Genomic DNA, 15,333 nt, shown 5'->3' on the forward strand with positions numbered 1-15,333 from the left:
AGATCCCCACAATGGCTGCAAAGAGCTCTGGGCGATTGTGATGAATCACGTACATCAAAAGAACACGATTATGGTTGCAGAGCCAAGGCCTTGGCAATCAGGAAATGCCGGCCTTAGTGTTGTCTGGGCAGGGCTCATTTTGCCCCCCTTGTGCACATGCTGCATGAGCCACATGCCCGTGACCACATGCTATTTCTGCTACAGGATCCCAGCCTCATGCAATGAACACACCAGACTGTGCTCATTCAATATTTGGTCTTCGCATTGCTCAGTGTGGCCCTAGGCCTGAGCTACTATCCATTATTCAACACCCCCCCTCCCAAAAGACAAAACTGTGCCCTGCCTGGGATTTCTATTGTGTCCGAGTGCTTCACAGCTGTTAGTGCATCTTCCTGCCACCACGGAGGGATGGAGGGGCGGCACGATCTCCGTATCACACATGGGGATCCATTCCTTTCAGGGGCCTGCTCTCGGGGTGAGAGCTAGCAGCTGATTGTTCAGATCACATCGCACGACATGGGGAAAGACCAGCTCGACCCCCAGGGGAAAGGCAGCGACATTTATCAGCTCTGAGACTCCCCTGCAGGGGGAAACGACTACACTGAACTACTGCTGCTGCTACCACTGGATGGTCAAGAGGCATCGGGCAAGATTCTACATGGTTTCTGTAAAGGGAAGTCATGCCACACCAATCTACTAGAGTTCTCCAAGGGGGTTAACAAGCATGTGGACAAGGGGGAATCCAGTGGATAGAGTATACTTAGAATTCCAGAAAGCCTTTGACAGGGTCCCTCACCAAAGGCTCTTTTAAGCACAACAAGCTGTCATGGGACAAGAGGGACGGTCCACTTATGGCTTGGTAACTAGTTAAAAGATGGAAACAAAAGGCAGGAATGGTCAGTTTTCAGAATGGAGAGAGGTAACTAGTGGATGATCTGGAAAAAAGGGGTAAACAGGGAGGTGGCAGAATTTGCAGATGATACAAGACTGCTCAAGATAGCAAAGTCCAAAGAAGACTTGCGAGATCCCTTTGTAATTCTTCACAAACTGGGTGACTGGCAACAACATGGCAGGTGAAATTCAGTGTTGATACATGCAAAGTGGAACACATTGGAAAATGTCAGGTCAATATACATATGAAATGATGGGGTCTAAATTAGCTGTTACCGCTCAAGAAAGATCTCGGAGTCGTTGTGGATAGTTCTCTGAAAACATCCACTCCACATGCAGCGGTCAAAAAAAGCAAACAGAAGGTTGGGAATCGCTAAGAAAGGGTTAACCAAAGCAACAGAACGTATCATATTGCCGCTGTATAAATCCATAGTACCCCGCATCTCGAATACTGCAGGCAGACGTGGTCGCCTCCTCTCAAGGAAGATATATTGGGATTGGAAAAGGGCAACAAAAATGATAAAGGGTTTGGAACAGCTGCCGTATGAGGAGAGATTAATAAAACCGGGACTTTTTAGGTTGGAAAAGAGATGGGAGGGGGATAGAATAGAGTTCTATAAAATCACGACTGGTATGGAGAAAGTAAATAAGTCTTATTTACTCCTCATAATACAAGAACTAAGGAGTCACCATATGAAATTAATAGGCAGCTGGTTTAAAACAAACCAAAGGAAGTATTTCTTCATCCAGCGCACAGTCAACCTGTGGAACTCCCTGCCAGAGGATTTTGTGAAGGCCAAGGCTATAACAGGGTTCAAAAAAGAACTGGATACATTCATGAAGATTAGGTCCATCAATGGCTATTAACCAGGATAGGCAGGGAAGGAAGAGCAGGTTCTGTGTGTCAAGTTGGGAATGGGAGACCGGGAATGGATCACTTGATGATTCCCGGTTCTGTTCACTCCCTCTGGGGCACCTGGCATTGGCCACTGTGGGCAGACAGGACACTGGGCTAGATGGACCTTTGGTCTGATCCAGTCTGGCCGTGCTTATGTTCTGATTCTTATCCTGTAGGAGGAGACATGTCTCTGTACAGCCTGAGCACATTGGGGGGAAGGACTGGGCCCCCGAGGCACTATTGAGTCACAGAAGTGATGCCAACCTTGCTTAGGCCTGGGACCATCTGTTGTGTGTTTGTACAGCCCCTAGCATGCTGGGTCCTGGACCGCAAATGGGATCTGAGGCGCTACTGCAGTCACCAGCTGGGGTTTCTTCCTCGCGAGTCACCCTGCACCCAGCATAGCCTGCCAGCAACTTCAGCCCTCAAATTCTGCCCCCCCCCCGACCCCAGCCTGTTTTCTAAACTTTCGAGACTCTCACCCCCTTCCCAGCAGCGGATGGGGAGACAGGAGATGGCTTTTTTAGTACTTAGATGCTGCCTCCCCCCGTCCCACTCCACGGCGCTCCCCGAGCAAATGGGCCTGCCGTTAAGATCCAGGTGGGTGCCGGGCAAAGCACTGCAGTCCCTGGTAAAATTGAAAGAATGCCGCAGGTGCCAGGCAGCTCCATTCCCTCTCAGAGGGGCAGCGTGTCTCACCACCTTTCCCCCTCCTTGGCACGCCCGGTGGCCTTGCAAAGTCTGCCATGAGTGCCACGGCTCCTGACGCCCAAGGCGAGGCTCCTCAGCGGGTGCCCGCCGGCAACCACAAAGCAATGCCACTGAAGCCAGTGGAGGAGCCGGCCCCGGCAGCACACGAATGCAGCCAAAGTCTCAGTGAGGGAGGGCTGCTTGGAGACAGAGGCCCAGGGAACAGAGGGCTGGGATGATCTCTACTCCCCTTTGGCGTCTGGAGCCTTATTTTGCTTCCCAGGGTGCAAAGCCCCCCCACGGGCCAGGGACCCTGCTGTGCTGCTGGATGTGCCTGCTGTATCCTTCCACCAGCTTTGAGATGCTCACCCCCACTGAAACCTGGGTGTCCCCGGAGCTGTGCCCGGCCGTGCTTTCCAGCCCAGCTGGCATGTGGCTGCTGAAGTTTCTGCCCCTCCCTCTCTCCTCCCAGTGCTGCAGTTCTTCCTCACTGTCCTGATTTCCTGAGCCTAATGAGGCATTAATATTCAGTGAACCTACGGGATCTATTCCTGTCCCGGCCTGACCTGCTTTCCAGGCTGATCGATGAGGTGTGCGTGCCAGCTGCGCTCGCTGGGCCATTTAGCATTTCACAGATAAATCACCATCAAACTGGGGCAGAACCCAGAGCTGACAGGATCTTCCTGGAGCTGGGATGGGGAGGGAGCGGGGGGACCAAAATCAGAACCTGAGAATCAGGGAATCTGCAGCATCAGTTGTGCCTGAATGATTTGAGAATGGAACCCCGCCTTTCTCATCCCATTACACCCACCCCCCCTGCACGCATACACGCACACGCAATGGGACTCCTGTAAAGACAGAATCTTGCCTAGGATGAGTCATAAGAGCATAAGAACGGCCGTACTGGGTCAGACCAAAGGTCCATCTAGCCCAGTGTCCTGTCTGCCCACAGTGGCCAATGCCAGACGCCACAGGGGGAGTGAACAAAACAGGAATCCTCACATGATCCCTCTCCTGTCATCCATTTTCAGCCTCTGACAAACAGAGGCTAGGGACACCCTTCCTACCCACCTTGGCTAATAGCCATTGATGGACCTCACCTCCATGAATTTATCTAGTTCTTTTTTGAACCCTGTTCAAGTTCTGCTCTTCACAACATCCTCCGGCAAGGAGTTCCACAGGTTGACTATGTGCTGCGTGAAGAAAAACTTCCTTTTGTTTGTTTTCAACCTGCTACTTACTAATTTCATTTGATGCCCCCTAGTTCTTATGTTATGGGACCAAGTCAATAGCTTTTCCTTATTCACTTTTTCAACACCAGTCATGATTTTATAGACCTCCTTCATATCCCCCCTTAGACACCTCTTTTCTAAGTTGAAAAGTCCAAGTCTTTTTAATCTCTCTTCATATGGGACCTGTTCCAAACCCTTAATCATTTTTGTTGCCCTTTTCTGAACCTTTTCCAATGCCAATATATCTTTTTTGAGATGAGGTGACAACATCTGTACACTGTGTTCAAGATGTAGGCGTACTATAGTTTTATCGAAAAGCAATAAGATATTCTCTGTCTTGTTCTCTATCCCTTTTTTAATGATTCATAACATTCTGTTTGCTTTTTTGACTGCCGCTGTGCATTGAGTGGATGCTTTCAGAGAACTATCCACAATGACTCCAAGATCTCTCTCTTGAGTAGTTGTAGCTAAATTAGTCCCCATGATATTGTATGTATAGTTGGGATTATTTTTTCCAATGTGCATTATCAACATTAAATTTCATCTGCCATTTTGTTGCTGTCACATTACCAAATTGGAGGGAAGCAGCCAGATAGCTGCTGCACCCCTAGGTGGGGGTGTTGGCCCCAGAAATCTGTATGAAAGGGAGCCATGTGGGGTATTGAATGGGAGCTTGTTGTTTTCTGATCCTGTGTACACTGTTTATGTGAATATATAATGTCTGTGTGTGTAGATCTGTAATCTGTGTGGAAGCTGAATATTTCTGTGAATGTGGTTAAGCATGGCTATGGACAGGCTGAGTAGCAAAGCCCTGTGGAACAATGACTCTCAATAGGCTATGGACACACCCAAAGAATGGGATTTGTCACCTGAGGGCAGCCAGCAGGAAACCTGACCAGGTGACTTGCTGCATACTGGAAGAGGCCAGGAAGGAGTATAAAGAGGCCATGTGGTCGATGCCATTTTGTTCTCAGCTCAGCACTTCATCCCAGAGGCAGCACTGCAGGGATTGAAGAGCCCGGAAGACCTGGGAACCCATCCTGATCGTAGGATGTGCAATAAGGACTTGTAACCAGCAGCTGCAACATCTCTGCTAGAGCCTGCATCGAGAACTGGGAGATTCGGTGCATGTAACGTACTGTACTTTAATAACCTCACTCTCAAGCTTTTCTTTCTTGTAATAATAAACCTTTAGATATAGATTCTAAAGGATTGGCCCAGCGTGATTTGTGGTAAGGTCCAGAGGGTAAATTGACCAGGGATCTGTGGCTGGTTTCTTGGAACCGGACAGAACTTGTTCGGGGTAGGTGGGATTGGGTGCTAGGACCCCCCACCTGTGTATAGGCCCGGGGCCATCTGGGGCACGGATATTGCTGGGGTGTCGGAGGGGTTTTGCTCGGGAGGCTTCAGGCAGGCTGCTGAAGCGCTCTGTGAGACTGGTTTGTGGCCTGTTTGGAGAGGTCGCCAGTCAGGGGGACTGTAAAGAGCCCCGGATTTGAGCAATTCGCCCTGAGCGGACGCCCTAAGCTGTGCCCAGACACGGCCCGTCACAGTTGCCCAATCACTTAGTGAAGACCAAAGCAGACTGAAGAATTTCAAAAAGATCTTGCAAAACTATCTTGAGCAGTTTGGTATCATCTGTAAATTTTTCCACCTCACTGTTTACCCCTTTTTCCAGTTCATTTATGAATATGTTGAATAGGACTAGCGCAGTACGGACCCTTGGGGGACCCCAATAATCTTACCTTTCTCCATTCTGAAAAATTAACCATTTATTTCTATCCTTTGTTTCCTGTCTTTTAACCAGTTATCAGTCCATGAAAGGTCCTTCCCCTTTATTCCATGACAACTTACTTTATTTAAGAGCCTTTGGTGAGGGACCTTGTCAAAGGCTTTCTGGAAATCTAAGTACACTATATCCACTGGATCCCCTTTGTGCTCATGTTTGTTGACCTCCTCAAAGAACTCCAATAGATTAGTAAGACATGATTTCTCTTTACAGAAACCATGTTGACTTTTCCCCCAACAAATTATGTTCATTTGTGTGTCTGACAATTTTATTCTTTACTATAGTTTCAACTAATTTGCTCGGTTTTGACTTTAGACTTACCGGTCTGTAATTGCAAGGATCAACACTAGAGCCCTTTTTAAATATTGGCGTCACATTAGCTATCTTCCAGTCATTAGGTACAGAAGCTGATTTAAAGGATAGGTTACAAACCACAGTTAATAGTTCAGCAATTTCATATCTAAATTCTTTCAGAACTCTTGGGTGAATGCCATCTGGTCCCGATGACTTGTTACTATTAAGTTTATCAATTTGTTCCCAAACCTCCTCTAATGACACCTCAATCTGGGACAGTTCCTCAGATTTGTCACCTAAAAAGAATGGCTCAAGTTTGGGAATCTCCCCAATATCCTCAGCCGTGAAGATCAAAGTAAAGAATTCATTTAGCTTCTCCGCAATGACTTTATCATCTTTGAGTGTTCCTTTGGCATCTCAACTGTCCAGGAGCCCCACCGGTTGTTTAGCAGGCTTCTGATGTACTTAAAAACATTTTGTTATTACTTCTTGAGTTTTTGGGTAGATGTTCTTCAAACTCCTTTTTAGTTTTTCTTATTATATTTTTACACTTGATTTGACAAAGTTCATGCTGCTTTCTAGTTTCCTCACTAGGATTTAACTTTTAAATGATGCCTTTTTATCTGTCACTGCTTCTTTTATTTGGTTGCTAAGCTATGGTGGCACTCTTTGCTTCTTTTGCTGTGTTTTTAAATTTGGGGTACGCATTTAGGTTGGTCCTCTTTGAAAAGTTTCTGTGCAGCTTGCAGGGATTTTACTTTTGTCGCTGAATCTTTTACTTTCTGTTTAACTAACTCCCTCACACGTGTGCACACACACATGCCCGCACACACACAATGGGACTTATCCTAGGCCAGATTCTGACTTCAGAGGGGTCACTCCCCATGTGGAGCAGTGTAACTGAAGTCAGTGTGTTTACATGCCTGGGGGCAGCCAGTGGAGTTACTTTGCATTTACGCCAGAGGTGATGTGAAAGTGCGTGGGGGAACTCTGGATTTATGCTGCCCTAACTCTCATGACACCAAATTCAGTGCAGTGCACAGCAAGAGGGGGCCAAGAGACCAAGTGTAATCGATTTACACTAAGGATGTTAAATAGTAAGTAATTTACTAGTCGACTAGTTGATGGAATTTTCCATCGATTACTCGACTAGTCAATAGGTACTTCTGCATTCCTCCTTTGAAATGTACAAGAGACCCTGCTGGGGCTCTTGTACATTTCAAAGGAGGAATGCAGAACTCCACATGCAGTTTGGGGCCAGCGGAATGCAATTTGCGTAGCTTTTTCCGATAAAACCTGATAGTGTAGGCCTAGCCTCAAGGGGGGTGGGAAGCTGGCAGGACAAGAGAATGCAGAGACCAGGCTTGGGGAAGGTGGGAATTCACCCCCGTGCAGTCCCCATTCCTGCCCAGCCGAGTGCCCCTTCCATACTCACATCTGGCGCCCGTGCTGGTCCTCCCTGGTGAGCACCCCTTCCTTCTCCATGAGCATTTGCCGGAAGGTCCCCACTTTCTGCCGGATCTCCTCTTCGGCATACCTGTGGCAGAGAGAGAGCGGAGGAGTGAGGGACGCTGTCACCCCGAGGTTGCGCTGGGACACTCCTGCTCCGCTGGCAACACCCCCTCTGTGCTTCCTGCACTCCCCTTCCCCCCCCCCCCACTCTGCTTTCCAGGCTCACAGCTCCCCGTGTCTGGAGCCACCTCTCTGTGCCAGGCCTCGCCAGATGGAAAATCTCCATTACACCTCCCCCAATTGCAGGGTCCTGCTATACCCTTCCTCCGCTGTCCCCCACTCCCAGCAGTTTCAAGGGGGGCACATGGCCAAAATTAGGACTTCAGGGCTGGGATCCTGTTAATGTAAAGGGGCCGGATCCTGAGCATAAACTCCCCACTCAGGGGGCATTCAAGGGTGTGCAGGGAGTGTGACAGGGCATGGCTGGAGCAGGCTTGCTCTGGAGACCCTGGGCTGGGGGGGAGCGCTCTCTCTAGGGGAAGTTAGAGCAGTCCTGAGGCTGCCCAGCTCTCTCCGGGGACCCTTAGCTGGCTCCAGGATGCAGCCTGTAAGAGAGACACCAAAGGGAGCGTTTCCATGCTGTCTGTCACAGGTGCTTCAGCTCAGCTGCTGCCTCAGTTTCCCCTCTGGTTGGCCCTGTGACCTGTCCAGGAAGGAGTCACTGCCAGGCCCAACACAGAGACATCAACCACAGCCCCCAGTTCCCACATGCCTCTGCATCTCAGTCAGCTCCCCAGGCATCCCCTGCCTCTTGCAGTGCTGAAAGGACAACACAACCTCCAGGCCTGCTGCACAAGCCATCTCCTTCCTCCTGCCCCCCAAGTCCTATAGGCCTCCCCTGACTCCTTCCCAGCTGGGCTCTGATAACCAAACCAGGCTAGCTGGCCGGCCCCCAACCCTTCAAGAGCACCCACCTGGATATGCATCCTAACAGATTTGCCCTCCCCTCCCACCTAGATCCCATCACAAAAAGAGAACAGGGCCTCTGAATCCCCTCGGCATCCGAAATAATCTCAGCTTTAGAAAACCGACCCCCCCACCCCAAGCTTGGAGCCTTGCCATTGGCCATCCGTCCTCGTGCCCCCCTCACTTCGCCCCACCCCGTCTAAACTTGCCAGAGTCTAGCCCTGAGAGGAACGCTGGCTGAGGGGTTTTCCACACCAGGCGCTCGTCGCCTCATCCCGCAGGCGGGCAGCAGGCAGGGCACCAGGGCTGGCCCTACCATGAGGCGAACTGAGGCGGCCGCATCAGGTGCCAGACTGTGTGTTGGGGGGTGTCATTAGGACCCAGAGTGTAGAAAATTGTGTCTGCTGCTAGTGCATAGGTAGGTAGCAGAGTGGTACCATGGGAGGAGCAGAACAGGAAGAAGGCAGAAGTGAGACCTTTAAGAACATAAGAATATAAGAACGGCCAGACTGGGTCAGACCAAAGGTCCATCCAGCCCAGAGTCCTGTCTGCCAACAGTGGCCAGTGCCAGGTGTCCCAGAGGGAGTGAATCTAACAGGTAATGATCAAGCGATCTCTCTCCTGCCATCCATCTCCACCCTCTGACAAACAGAGGCTGGGGACACCATTCCTTGGCTAACAGCCATTTATGGACTTAACTGTCATGAATTTATCTAGTTCTCTATTAAACCATGTTCTAGTCCTAGCCTTCACCACCTCCTCAGGCAAGGAGTTCCACAGATTGGCTATGTGCTGTGTGAAGAAGAACTTCCTTTTATTTGTTTTAAACCTGCTGCCCACTAGTTTCATTTGGTGCCCCCTAGTTCTTATATTATGGGAACAAGTAAATAACTTTTCCTTATTCACTTTCTCCATACCAGTCATGATTTTATAGACCTCTCTCATATCCCCCCTTAGTCTCCTCTTTTCCAAGCTGAAAAGTCCCAATCTCTTTTAATCTCTCCTCATATGGGACCCGTTCCAAACCCCTCATCATTTTAGTTGCCCTTCTCTGAACCTTTTCTAATGCCAATATATCTTTTTTGAGATGAGGAGACCACATCTGTATGCGGTATTCAAGATGTGGGCGTACCATGGATTTATATAAGGGCAATAAGGGTACGTCTACACTACAGCACTAGTTCGAACTAACTTAGTTCGAATTAGTTAATTCGAACTAAGCTAATTCGAACTAACGCGTCTAGAACTAAAAACTAGTTCGAATTAGCGTTTTGCTAATTCAAACTAGCAAGTCCACATTGAGTGGACTCTGAACAGGGCTTAAGGATGGCCGGAAGCAGTGCAGGCAGGGCATAAGAGGAGGACTTAGAGCATGGAGATGCTGTCTCAGGCTAGCCGAGGGCTGCGCTTAAAGGGTCCCGACCCCCACCCCGGACACACAGTTCTAAGGGGTGCCCCGCTTGCAAAGAAGTTCTGGCTTGGAGTGCCCGGACTACCCACACTGGGCACATCACACCACTCGGTCATCAGCCCGGCTGCACTTGCCGCAGGCTGCCATCTGGGGAGAGGGGGCAATCGGGGGGCTGCAGGAGAGCTTCCACCCCCAGAAGCCCGCAGAGCCAGCCCAGTCCTCCCCATCGGGGGCTCGTACCCCATTCCTCCCTCACCTCCTTCCACTTACCCTTCCCTAGCCCCCCTTCTTATTGATGTACAAAATAAAGATAACGTTTCTTCCAACATTGACTCTGTCTTTATTGAACAAAACTGGGAGAGACTGGGAAAAGGAGGTGGGAGAGGGGAAGAGAAAGGCTGGGAGAGGGGAGGGCAACTAACATGATCAGGGGTTGGGAACAGGTCCCATATGAAGAGAGGCTACAGAGACTGGGACTTTTCAGCTTAGAAAAGAGGAGATGGAGCGGGGACAGAATAGAGGTCTCTAAAAGCAGGGGTTGGGTGGAGAGGGTGCATTCAGAAAAGTTCTTCCTGAGTTCCCATAAAGAAGGACTAGAGGACACCAAAGGAAAGGAATGGGTAGCAGGCTTCAAACTAGTAAGAGAAAAGTGTTCTTCACAAAGCAAATAGTTAACCTGTGGAACTCCTTGCTGCAGGAGGCTGTGAAGGCTAGAACTAGAACAGAGTTGAAAGGGAAGTGAGATCAAGTCATGGAGGTTGGGTCCATGGAGTAGTCTTAGCCAGGGGGTAGGAGTGGTGTCCCTGCCCAAAGTTTGTGGAAGGCTGGAGAGGGATGGCACGAGACAAATGGCTTGGTCACTGTCTTCGGTCCATCCCCTCCAGGGTCCCTAGGGTTGGCCGCTGTCGGCAGACAGGCTACTGGGCTAGATGGACCTTTGGTCTGACCCAGTACGGCCATTGTAAGCTCAGGGCTCAGGGTCGGGGGTCTCAGTGGACCCCCTTGATTTTCATGCACACCTGCTCCTGGGTGGCCAGGCTGGCAGCTCTCCTGCCCTAGACGGCCACTTTCCTGTGCCTAGTGCGGAGATCGTGGACGAGGTCCACGATGTCCGCACTAGCCCAGGCAGGTGCCTGCCTCTTGCGGTCCAGGGCAAGCTCCCGGGAGCCGCCAGCCTGGTCCCGGGAAGAGGGGGTGGGCTGGGGGACATCCGGTGGGTGGCTCGAGCCATGCCAGGTGCAGGGTCTGCTGGCTGGGTGCTGGCAGGCTTGCACCTGGCACGGGCACCATAGCCAGCCCGTGCCCCTTTAAGGGGTCTGGGGCCGGGAAGGGGGCATAGAGTTTCCCTGGTGTTGGCCAGAGTGGCCACCAGGGAAACCTGGGAAGGGCTAGCCTCCCACTAGTTCGAATTAAGGGGCTACACACCCCTTAATTCGAACTAGCTAGTTCGAACTAGGCTTAATCTTCGTAAAATGAGGTTTTCCTAGTTCGAACTAAGCGCTCCGCTAGTTCGATTCAAATTCGAACTAGCGGAGCGCTAGTGTAGCGCCTATTAAAGTTAGTTCGAACTAACGTCCGTTAGTTCGAACTAACTTTGTAGTGTAGACATACCCTAAGATATTCGCCATCTTATTCTCTAACCCTTTTTTAATGATTCCTAACATCCTGTTTGCTTTTTTGACTGCTACTGCACACTGCGGGGATGTCTTCCGAGAACTACCCACAATGACTCCAAGATCTCTTTCCTGATTAGTTGTCGCTAACTTAGCCCCCATCATACTGTATGTATAGTTGGGGTTATTTTTTCCAATGTGCATTACTTTACATTTATCCACATTAAATTTCATTTGCCGACCTTTCGAAGTTTTGCCCCGAGCGAGGGGGCATGGGGGCATCATTTGAGCTCCCCGCCTCAGGTGCTAAGATGTTGTGGGCCGGCCCTGCAGGGCACCTTGCTGCAAACAGTTCCATGGCCCAGCAAACAGGCCGGGCCATGGACCAACCCCCGGGGTGGAGGGGGGAGCAGACGGGACAGAGTTTGAGTAACACCAGTCACAGCATTTAGCCATGGGGGAGCGATGGCCAATGTCAGAGGGCTCTCTACTCCAGCAGAAAGAGGCATGGCTGGATGCTGGAGCCAGACACATCCCGAGGAGGAATAAGGGGTCACTCTTAACAAGGAGGGCACCTAGCAACAGGCACAGCCTGCCCAGCAAGGTGGCGGATTCCCAGCCCCTCAGAGTCTGTCCCTCAGGGCCGGGTGGCTTTCTAGACACCATTAGTGCTCAAGCCAAAGTGCCCTGGTCGGACAGAGCAATCAATGGGCTGGGGTTTCCAGGGGCCTGGGGTTTCCAGGGGCCAGGCTGGACAATCAGGATCCCTTTCAGCTGGCATGGCGGAGAACCCCCGACTCTCGCCCCAAAGGCTCTGCAGCCCCTTTGTAAAGAGCTCTGAGAGCCGGGGGGGGGAAAGCTAGGGTAGCACATACAGGCCCCAATCGAGGACAGGGCCTCCTCAGTGCAAGGCTTGGAAGAGACGGTCCCTGCCCCCACCAGCCTGCAATCCAAGGATCTGTCTTCACTGTAGCCAACACAGGCTCTTAGGCCAGTGCTGCCCTGACCCATCCACTCACAAATCCCTCCCACCTGAAGATGGTAGGGCTCTCGACCCGGGCCTGCCTCAGTTTCCCCTTACGTTGGCCCTGTAGCATTTCCAGGAAGGAGTCCCTGAAACTCTCCCCCAGTTGCTATGAACAGGCCCTCTGGAGTCCTAGCAACACACTCGGTACCAGAGAGACACCAGAACTCGAGTGGGGCTTTGTGGGGCGATGCCTCATGCCAGCTGAACCCCCCAAATCAACCCTTGGTAAAAGGGGAAGCAGAGGGGCCAGGAGGTGCCAAGGTCACCTTGGTGGGGATGAAGCCACAGCCCGGTGCACCTAAGACCCTCTAAAGCCGTGGGGGGAGGGGGACCTTTTTTGGGTCAGGGGCTGAGAAGCAGAAAGACACTCCCCACGTCCCCCTCACACAACAGTGCTGAGGGGGGCGCAGCCTAGTGGATTTGTGAGCTCCAGCCCTGTGGTGGGGCAGCAGGGGGGCTGGAGTGCCAGCATGGGGTCCCCAATGCTGCGGGGAGCCCTGAGCCTGGGGGGTCAGATCCAGGCAAGTGCGGAGCCACATCTAGCCCCTAGGCCTTAGGTCCCCCGCCCTAGAGGACAATCAGGCTGGTCTTAGAAAGACAGTTGCAACTGCCCAGAGAGGTTCAGGAAGTTTCTCTTTGCGCCTGGACTTAGCCCCTTTCCCCAGTGACACTGAAGAGGGAGGCTCCGTTCCCAGGCCCTTTGGGGTCCGAGCATGGACTGTTTTATCCCTCGCTCGGCATCACCACTGGCAGGCACAGGCCGGGCTGTGCTCCACAAGCAGCAGGAACTCCCCGCTTGTGTATTCCCCTCTCGGAGAGCAGCCACTCTCCCACTTGCTCTGTGCACCTCGCGGTGCAGGGGCAGCGCCACTATCACTATTATACACGGAGGCCGAGTGGCACGGGGTACGCACTCATCCCAGGGCGCCTCCGGCTGGTCACTTTGGGAATGAGCTCCTCAGCCCTGGAGCGCCCCCTTTCAGCTGGGGTCATGCCTGCTGGTACCATCCTAGGACAGTGGCCCCGCACTCTGGGGTTCTCCCCTCCCAGGGAACCCCCTACACCCACCTTTTGCCTCAGTGACCCATTGTCGGTCATCATCTAGCCCGTGGGTTCCAAACCTGGGGGGCATGAAGAAATTCCAGGGGGGCACGAGGCGACCAAACCCCTCCCCTTAAGTTTTTCTGCTATTTTTGTTTTTCGGTCCCGGTCAGTACCTTTTTTTTTTTTCTCAAGTTTTGCTGCTATTGGAGGGGGAGGGAGGAAGGAAGCGTGAGGGTAACCCTAAGCAAGTCACCTCTCTGGGCCCCCATTTTCCCTCCCACCCCTTGTGTGTCTGTCTAGGCAGCCTGAGCTCTCTGGGGTAGGGGCTGTCTCATGCTCAGTGCATACACAGCACTTAGCACGCTAGGGCCCTGACCTCGGCTGCAGCCTGTACGTGCTATTGTCAAACAGAGAATTAGGACAATGGTCTCTAGACACCCAATGTTGTGCCCTGTCCATTGGACCATACCGCTCCGGGAGGAGTGCACGCTGCTCCGTGGCACACAGCCGATGGGACCTGTCAGAAGGAAGGAGGAGATGGTGGACGGCTTCCTCCCTACGGGCTCTGCCTGCTTGGAGAGATGCACAGCAAGCAGAGAACAGCAGCCCCATCTCCCCCCTCTCACAGGCCTGCCCTGCAAGCCAAGAGCTATCGACCATCTGGCAAAGGCAGCAGGGAGCCCGCCGGAGTCACAGCTGGAGCAATGGCCTCTGCCCACCGAGAGGCCGTAACTCAGGATTAACAGTTCGTGCGAGCTAGAAGATGAGAAAGAATCACCCCATAAATACCGGAGCCAGCAGCCTGGAGCAGCCTCTCCATCCATGGCCAAAGAAAACATGGCCAGGGTTTAATCGCTCAGGCCAAGTGACAGGGATAAAGCGGCCCGGTCCCTGGAGAGCTTGCCCTCCCTTTGTCCTCCCCCATTCATCCTGACAACCCGCAAGGCCAGTATTTTTCTTGAGGGGCCTTGGCGTGCTAACACCAGGCCTGGCTTAGCGCTGTTCCTGTCTGGCCTCGGCGTGCCGCTGGCTTCTCTCTGGCAGCTTTTACCTCAGACCCTGAAGGCCAGAGGCCTGCTCACATCTGCCTTCAGGGCACCGCACTGTAAAGGTACAAGGACAGCACAGGCCCCAGGAGAGGAAGGGCAGCCCCATAGTTAAGGGACTTGCAAGAGTCTGCGCTCTGCCACAGGCTCCCTGAGTGACCTTGGGCAAGTCACTTGGTCTCTCTGAACCTCAGTTTCCCCTCTGTACGATGGCACTGCCCTGCCTGCCTGGGGTGATAAGAAGACAGATATGCATGAGGGGCTCAGACCACAGGGTGAGGGGGTCACACAAGCACCATGGATACAAGGGCGTCAGGTCCCCACTTGGCAACCCACCCGGAGAGGGGCCTATCCCAGGAATATCTGGGTCTGAAGCTAGTTTCTGTGAGGGGCATGTGGCTGCCGAGAGCAATGCTCCTCCTTCCTCGTGGATGTCGGGACTTTGAACTGCTTCAGCGTCAGGCTTGAGCAGTTGTTAGCGTTAGGTCTAGTAACGTGCTGTTAGACCTGTTGCCATCTCGTAAGGCCTAAAGCCTAAGGCAAGAGTCAGGAACCTTTCTTGGATCGAAGGCCACTGACCCACAGAAAAATCAGTCCAGGGCCACAAACAAGTGAGAAGAAAAAACAAAAAACAAACAGAACCCCTCACCGATGTGGCCCCCCTGCATTCCCCTCACATGCCAGAGCCTACGGGCCCCAGCCTAGTAGATTTTGCACACTCCAGCCCCATAGTGCGGCAGTGGGGGGCTGGAGCACCAGCAGGGGCCCCCCAGTGCTGGGGGTGGGGAGCCCTGAGGCTCAGGGGCCGGATCCAGGATGTGGGGGGGGGGCTGCATCCGGCCTCCTGGCCTGAGGTTCCCCTCCCCTGGCCTAAGGCCTTTGTCTGCAGACAGACTGAAGACACCCCCACATTCCATCTAAATTACATTCCAATGGCCTCAGTCATACCAGGCCGTTAAGACTCTGTCCTAAGGAAAACT

The 15,333-nt window shown here is 52.2% G+C and overlaps 1 protein-coding gene across 1 annotated transcript in view; it reads right to left on the reverse strand.

Moving 5' to 3' along the window:
• Positions 1-15,333, reverse strand: part of SRRM3 (serine/arginine repetitive matrix 3) — a 95,637-nt gene that overhangs the window by 56,135 nt on the left and 24,169 nt on the right. The window contains exon 2 of the mRNA XM_089772103.1: positions 7,230-7,331. Coding sequence (XP_089628229.1) covers positions 7,230-7,331 — 102 coding nt within the window. The remainder of the gene's footprint in view (positions 1-7,229; positions 7,332-15,333) is intronic.

The sequence above is a fragment of the Pelodiscus sinensis genome, chromosome 21 (genome assembly GCF_052426305.1).
Source record: "Pelodiscus sinensis isolate ZL-2025 chromosome 21, ASM5242630v1, whole genome shotgun sequence".
NCBI lineage: Eukaryota > Metazoa > Chordata > Testudines > Trionychidae > Pelodiscus > Pelodiscus sinensis.